The sequence below is a fragment of the Diuraphis noxia genome, unplaced genomic scaffold (assembly GCF_037042655.1).
Source record: "Diuraphis noxia isolate RWA-SAM2 unplaced genomic scaffold, SU_Dnox_SAM2 contig0002, whole genome shotgun sequence".
Classification (NCBI taxonomy): Eukaryota; Metazoa; Arthropoda; class Insecta; order Hemiptera; family Aphididae; genus Diuraphis; species Diuraphis noxia.
In genome coordinates this window covers 61,977,959-61,986,100 of record NW_028301712.1, presented here as the reverse complement: position 1 = coordinate 61,986,100, position 8,142 = coordinate 61,977,959, and the positions used below count along the sequence as shown (strand labels likewise).

The 8,142-nt window shown below is 26.9% G+C and overlaps 1 protein-coding gene across 1 annotated transcript; it reads right to left on the bottom strand.

Moving 5' to 3' along the window:
• Positions 1-6,241: 6,241 nt before the first annotated feature.
• LOC149058753 (uncharacterized) lies at positions 6,242-7,612 on the bottom strand. The gene has a single exon (XM_089218455.1). The coding sequence runs from the start codon at positions 7,610-7,612 to the stop codon at positions 6,242-6,244; it is 1,371 nt and encodes a 456-aa protein (XP_089074581.1).
• Between the last annotated feature and the right edge of the window lie 530 nt (positions 7,613-8,142).

Here is an 8,142-nt window from a genome sequence, read left to right as displayed (position 1 = left end):
TTTGATTATTGATGTAACTTTAAAACAAATTACCATTGATACATGAAATTTTCACCGAATGTTTTTATATGTATATTCTATCCGCCATGTAATTTTCAAAAATGTTTGACTTATGTTGTACTATTCATAGGTATATGCAATTTTCGATCATTATTAGTTTTTTTTTATATTAATATCGATAAAAATTTATTTTTTGGTTAGAAAATATTGAAAATTTAATACAAGGCTTCAAGGCTCTTAATATATTGTTACAATAGCAGTTGAAAAATAAAATAAATTCATAGTCACAATTTTTTTTTATAAGCATTCAAATTTTGAATTTTGACATATAATACGTAATAATCACAAAAATTCGCAAATTGTTTTAAGCTAGAAATTCATAAAGAATTTTTTTTTTAAATCTACGATTTGAAAATTTAATACAAGATTCCTTAGAAATTTGTCAATCTTTATCACAAAAAAAATGTTCACCGGAAATTCAAATTAAATTTTTATTAGCATTTGAATTTCAAATATTGACAAAAATTCGTCAAAACCTTGAATATTTGCAAATTATTTTGTAGTTCAAAACTCATAATATTGTTTGTATTTATATCTAAGGTTATAAAATTCAACACCAGTTACCATCGAGTTTCTTAATAGGTCAATAATTTACTCTAATTTTTAACGGAGCTAATGTGATCTGCTAACCGTAAACTTACTATGTTACGCATTTGTAAGGCGGATACAACAAATATACGAGTAGGTATAGCGTCCTCTTAATGCTAAAAATTGAACGTGTATAATAGTTCTGAGAGATCTAAACATTTTTGATTTCATTGTCTGTATAATCATTGTTTATTTGTCAATCTGTATTTTGTGCGCGTATTAGTATAAGTATTGATTGAAATTTTGTTTCAAATGGTTTATTTTTGAGTAGGTAGCCTATTCTATAAATAGTAAAATAGAGTGTCTAAAGTTCACTGTGTACGTGATTTACAACGTGTAGAATTAATTAACTATAAAAACCATTAAAAATTTAGACATGTAGTGAAAAGTAGTATAACGGACTATGTCGGTGTGCTACTGATCTATGGCATAATATTAATCTATTGTACCATCTAAATACTATTCATAGTTTAAGGAATATTGTGTTACATTTTATGTTCAAGACGCAACAGAGTTGTATACTACATATTAATTTGTTCTTATAGGATTATGTAACCGTTTACGATAATAATGTTGGTAGGTAATAATTATTATATTTACGTGCAATTTTTAAATGAATTAATGAGTGTGGTTTTATTCTATTATTCATATACGGCGCTTTGTGTAGAAAATACTAAATATGTAGTTTTGCTTGCCTATATCTATACCCCAGTGGTTAATAAATTATTATCTATTATATTATATTTTGTTTTATATATTAAGATTATATTACATTGATTATTTTTATTGATATATATATATTATATTATATTAATACCTATATCTATTATATTTACTCATGTACTTTCTTGTGTATTTAAAAAAGTAATTGGAATTTATTCCGTAAACAATAAACAAACAATATTTAATCCATCAAAATTTTAAGGACTATATATGTAACAAATAACACTATCTTATTTGTATATGAAAGTTCTGACTATTGCTGTAATCAAATACGAAACTGCAGTTGAAAAAATATTTGAGTTTGTCTCCATAAAGTTTACTTAAAAAAGACTTTTCCACTTTTTTCAATTTGATCTTTTAAACTTTTCAAAATTGGAATATCTAAAATTTTAAAATTTTTATAAAATAGAGCTCGAAATATGTAAGAAACTAAGAAAGTCGTTTTCAAGTAAATTTCATGGCAGATTTAAATAATTTTCTAAAATGATATTGATATTTATGTTATTTAATGTATATAATTGACAAACACTGAAGATTGGGTACAGTGGCGCAAAAACGTATTTTGAGAGCACTCGCCAAAATACACAAAAATAATTTATGAATGGATGAAATCATCATGACCTTCAAAGATTTTAATAATCATTTTTTATGTTCTTAAATTACTATATGGGTAGTGGAAAAAGTTGATTGCTTCATCGGATCATTGGCCCTTAATCCGGGCAAACGACTGATACTTTAAGACATAAAAGAAAATAATTAATATACATGTATACCTAATGTAGATTTAGTTGTGAAGAGCATAATATTCTAGACATGAGTGTGAGCGTGTGAGCTCCACTATTTATTTTATAAAATTATGCACATTATAACGATCACTTACATATAGTTACAATTAACAGTGGCATGGCATGGCACACATAAAGAAATTAAAAAATTGATACCCATTGCCCTAAATGAGTTCCAATACAAATATTTTTTTTGCATGTCACAATTATATAATTGTAATTTAATTTTGATTCGAAAGAGAAAAAAGACTTTATATCACGTTTAGTATAATTTATTAGATATCTAATATGTTGTTTAGATATTGTGTTAACCTAACCTAACCTGTTATATCCTTAAATTCTACTGAATTGGTTCCTAAGTATATTTTACTATTGATCCAAACTCTAGAGTAAGTAGGTACTTGAGAGCCTTCAATAGCTGTAAATGTTTTCAAGTGATTCGTTATTTATTATTATTTTAACTAAATTTGAACCACTTGCCTATTGATAATAGTCTAAAAAAATTATACGCTATGTCAGCGGTCCTCACTAGGGTTTTAAAAAGGGCCGAATATAAATTTTGAAAATTACTTGCAGGCAGCTTGAATTCATTTTTTTCTCATATTTATTTTAATTTATACATTTTGTATAATTATCTATTGTAGATGTAGCCATGGAGGTATACGCATAAGAGGGCTTGGTTGGTTTGATTGAAAAAACAATCACTTGATTCAATAATAGTACTTCATGATTACATTTTAGATTCTAAAAGTAAAAATTCCCAATATTTTTCTTAATAACGGGGATAAACAAACTAAAAATTAAGGAAAAACGGGAATTTATACGCACAATCAGTTTTCGACAAAATCGATTTTGGTTTTTGATGTAAATTTTTAAAACAAATGACCATAGATAAATGAAATTTATATGTTTATTGTTTATATAAGTATTTTTTATCCACCATAAAATTTTCAAAAAATGTTGACTTAAGTTGAACTATTTATAATCAATAATATAGTCATATGCAATTTTCGATTATTATTAGTTTTTATTTAAATTAATATCGATAAAAATGTATTTGTTCAATAACTATACTAAACCCTCTTGGGTTATAGGTTCGGCGCCACTGATTTGTTGGGTATAAAAGTTTGAAAATTTAATACAAGGCTCCTAACATATTGTTACCATGGCTGTTGAAAAATAAAATAAATTCAGTCACATTTTAGATTCTGAACGAAGTGATGAATGTATTGATTTTACAATGATGTGTGTTTTTTTTTTTTTTTTTTTGTGTCTGTGTACAGCATAACTAGTCGAAATAATGCTTCGATTTCAAACTTTGGGAGTGGTTTCCGATGTAAAAGTGAATATCCTTGGTGCATTATAGAGGTCAAAAGTAAACATTTTCCAACAGTTTTCAAAAAAATCGAGAAAAAAAAAATGACAGAAAAACGGGAATTTTTACGCAAAACCAGTTTTCGACCAAATCGATATTTTTATATGGTTGTTATTCAAAAACTAATCACTGTAAATACTTGAAATTTTCACCAAATGTTAATGTTAAAAATATCTATATACAGTTTAATTTTCAAAAATTTTCGACTTTTTTTTAGTTATTTATAGACCACTGAAATTTTCGATTTTTTTGAGAATTTTTTTTTAAGTGTCGGTAAAAAAATGTTGGACGGCCAAAAAAGCTTGAAAATTTAATACAAGGTTCCTTATGAATTATTCTAATTGTAGCTAAAAAAAATTAAAAATCGTAAAACACAATTATTTTAATAAGCGTCTACAGTTCAAAATTTTACGAAATTCGTCGAAAACGCGAAAATTTCCAAGTAATTTTGAAGTTGAAAAATCATAAAAATTGTTTGCGTTTATAACTAAGGATTAAAAATACAACACTAAGTTTTCCATAAGTTTTCCTTCAAGTAGCTAAAGAGAAAACTCGAAGCATCATTATAGGAAAAATTTTAAGTGCGTTTGAATTTTAAATTTTTACGAAATAGCGTAACGATAACGATTTATCCTCAAACTAATTTAAATATTTGTTATTATTCAAAAAGTATAAGTTCTAGGTACTTGGCATTTTCTTTACATGATTTAATTTTCATAATATTTTGACTTTTTTGAGATATTTATAGACGACTGAAATTTTCAATTTGTCTGAAAATTTTTTTTTAAGTGTCGATAAAATTTTTTTGGCCCTATCAAAATACTTGAAAATTTAATACAAAGTTCCTCAAAGTTATTCTTATACTGATTAAAAAATTATAAAAATACATAGGCACGATTTTTTTTTATTAGCATTTGAAGTTCAAATATTGACTTAATACATAAAAATTACGGCAATTTTCAAATTATCTTAGATCGAAATTCATAAAAGTTTTTCTTTTTAATTCTAAGATTTGAGAATTTAATACAAGGCTCATAATATATTTTTACAATAGCAGTTGAAAAATAAAATAAATGTATAGCCACAATTTTTCTTTTACATGTATTCAAATTTTAATTTTGACAACATACGTAAAAATCACAAACATTCGTAAATTATTTTATCCTAGAAATTCATAAAAAATTTTCCTTTTTTACCTAAGATTTGAAAATTTAATAAAGGCTCCTAAAATAGTTTTACAATAGCATTTGAAAATAAAAGAAATATATAGTCACACATTTTTTTTATAAGCATTTATAGTTCAAATTTTGATTAAATACATAAAAATTACGGCAATGTTCAAATCATCTTAGATCGAAATTCATAAAAGTTTTTCTTTTTAATTCTAAGATTTGAAAACTTAATACAAGGCTCCTAAAATATTTTTACAATAGCAGTTGAAAAATACAAGAAATGTATAGTCACATTTCTTTTTCAAGCATTTAAATTTTAATTTTGACAACATACGTAAAAATCACTTAAATTCGCAAATCATTATAAGCTAGAAATTCATAAAAAATTTTCTTTTTAAATCTAAGATTTGAAAATTTAATACAAGATTCCTTAAAAATTTATCAATCTTTATCTCAAAAAAAATGTCCACCGGAAATTCAAATTAAATTTTTATTAGCATTTGAATTTCAAATATTGACAAAAATTCGTCAAAACCATGAATATTTGCAAATTATTTTGTAGTTCAAAATTCATAATATTGTTTGTATTTATATCTAAGGTTATAAAATTTAACACCAAGTTTTCCACAAGTTTTGCTTCAAATAGCTATAGAGAAAATTTGAAGTGTCATTATAGGAAAAATGTTTTGAGCGTTCAAGTTTTAAATTTTTATGAAATCGCGTAAGGATAACGATTTATCTTCAAACCAAGTATTCGTATATATAAGGTATTATGAATGATGATAACTACATGATAACTACATTAATTGATTAACCATGCAAAATGCAAAATGCGTCTTAATTGAAAAATAAAATATTTGTTTCAAAATAGAATATATGACAATATTTAAATATAATATATCCTAGACTGACAAATCATCTCCGTTCAGAATCGTTTTTCGTATACAATGATACCTATCATTGCATTCAAATTTAATTCCATTCATTACAGTAACCTACTGTACAGCAGAGCGTCATCCACGACTTACCCGCTTTTTTTTTTATAAGCATTCAAAAAGTTTGAATTTTGATAAAATACGTACAAATCACAATAATTCGCAAATTATTTTAAGCTAGAAATTCATAAAAAATTTTCTTTTTAAATCTGAGATTTGAAAATTTAATGCAGGATTCCTTACAGGTTCGTTAATCTTTATTACAAAAAAAAAAATGATCACCAGAAATTCAAATTTTGATGAGCGTTTGAAATTTAAATTTTTACAACATTGGATTTTCACTAGATTTCTCATTTATCGATTTTCTTATTTTGGTGTAACTCTAAAACAAATGACCGCAGATAATTGAAATTTTCACTGAATGTTTATATAGATATTTTATATATTTGATAAAATATTCAAAACATTTTGATTTTTTTTTTTTTTTTTTTTTTATTAAGAATAAACCCTCGGCGACATCGACCATTGGGAACAATGGAATTCCGTTATTTACATCTAAAATTTACAGTATTTCAATTTGACTAAGTGTACATTTGTTTTTTTTTAAATTTTGTTTAGAAGTTCTGCCAATGAGATGAAGTTGAATGTGACTGCGATTGAAGAGTTGCTGTGACCGAGTGATTCTGCCAGGTGTTCAGGAAGATTTGATTTCAATCTTGAGTCGGTATATGATAGACATTCAGTCATAATGTGTTTAACTGATAGGTACGTGCCGCAAGTTGTGCATATCGGGGGATCATTTTTACTCATTAAATAACTGTGAGTGATCTTGGTGTGGCCGATCCGTAGTCTTGTTAGTATAACTTCAAATTTTCTAGGAAGGTGTGTGGGATAAGGCCATGGGAAAACATCTTGTTTAATTTCGTGTAGTTTAGTGCGCGCGGAGTTCCAGTTTGTCTGCCATAACTTGGTACAATGCTGGACAATTAAGGATGATATATCTTGTTTGGACACGAGCTGAACTGCTGATGCTAAGGGGTTAGTAATTGTGTTTTTTGCTGCCTTATCGGCCATCTCATTTTCGATGATACCAGAATGACCCGGTATCCAGCAAAGTTGAATGGTATTTCCTTTTTCTTTCCCTTGTTGAAGCAGATTTTGAACCTTTATGTTTAACTCATTGGTGTTTTGTGAATTCTTTATGTTATTTATCGCGCTGAGAGAATCTGAAAAAATTGTTGCTTTTGTGATGTTTGAGTCAATTGCTAATTGAATCGCTTTGAGAATTGCGAATGATTCTGCAGTAAAAATAGAACTTGTATTAGGTAGCTTGTATATGAGCTTTATGTTATTCCATATTACTGAAGCTCCGACCCCTACATGATTTTTTGAGGCATCTGTATATATTCTTTCATCCGGTAAGTTATGTAATATTTGTAGATATTGCTGCTTATACGTTTGATTATTTGTGGAGTCTTTTTTAAATTCTGATAGATTAGTGATGGCGGCTATTGAGTGAATCCAAGGAGGTGTTGTTAGTTGAAGTGAAGGGAGGATGTCGGAGGTCTGGAGATTGTGATGTTTCAATAATGATGATAATTTTTGTAGATTAGGAGTAAAGTTTAGAGTTGATGAAGATGCTAATTTTGCCTCGTATTTGAGGGCTATCTGAAGTCTTCTTACTTCTAGTGGAGGTATTCCTGCGAGGTTGAGTATGCTTAGGATAGGGCTAGACCGATATGCTCCAATGGCCATTCGAAGACCCGCATTGTGTATTACGTCTAGTTTTCTCGTGACTTTTTTTTCTGAGTTTCCCCATATATAGGAACCGAAATCCAATTTAGACAAGATTAGTGATTTATATATTTGTATAAGTGCATTTGTTTTGGATCCCAAGAAGTATGAGCAAGCACCTTTATTATGTTTAAGCGAGGGGCAGTGGAATCTTTTAGGTTGTTGATGTGGTGTGTCCATGTTAATCTAGTATCTAAGGTAACTCCTAAAATTTTGATAATATTTTTTTCTTTGATATGTTGTTGGCCCATGTTTAAAATCAGTGAAGTGTTTTTTTTTTTTTTTTTAGTGAAAACTATGCATTGAGATTTCTCTGGAGAGAAATTGAAGCTACATTTTGATTTGTTTTGAGTTGTTTACTGACATTTTAATTTTTCAACTTTTTTAGTTTCTTTTTCTTTAAATAAATATTGATAAAAATTTATTTTTTGGGTAGAAAAGCTTGAAAAATTAATTCAAGACACCTAACACATTGTTAGAAGTTACAATAGCAGCTGAAAAATATTAAAAATACATAGGCACGATTTTTTTATAAGCATTTAAAGTTCAAATTATCATAGATAGAAATTCATAACAATTTTTATTTTTAAATCTAAGATAACCATCCAAAATAACAAAAAAAAAAGATGCATTTTCTAGAAATTCTTAGCTCTGCTTACAAGATTGAAGAAAAAGTAATAGATTATTGGTCACATAGCATGAATAACATA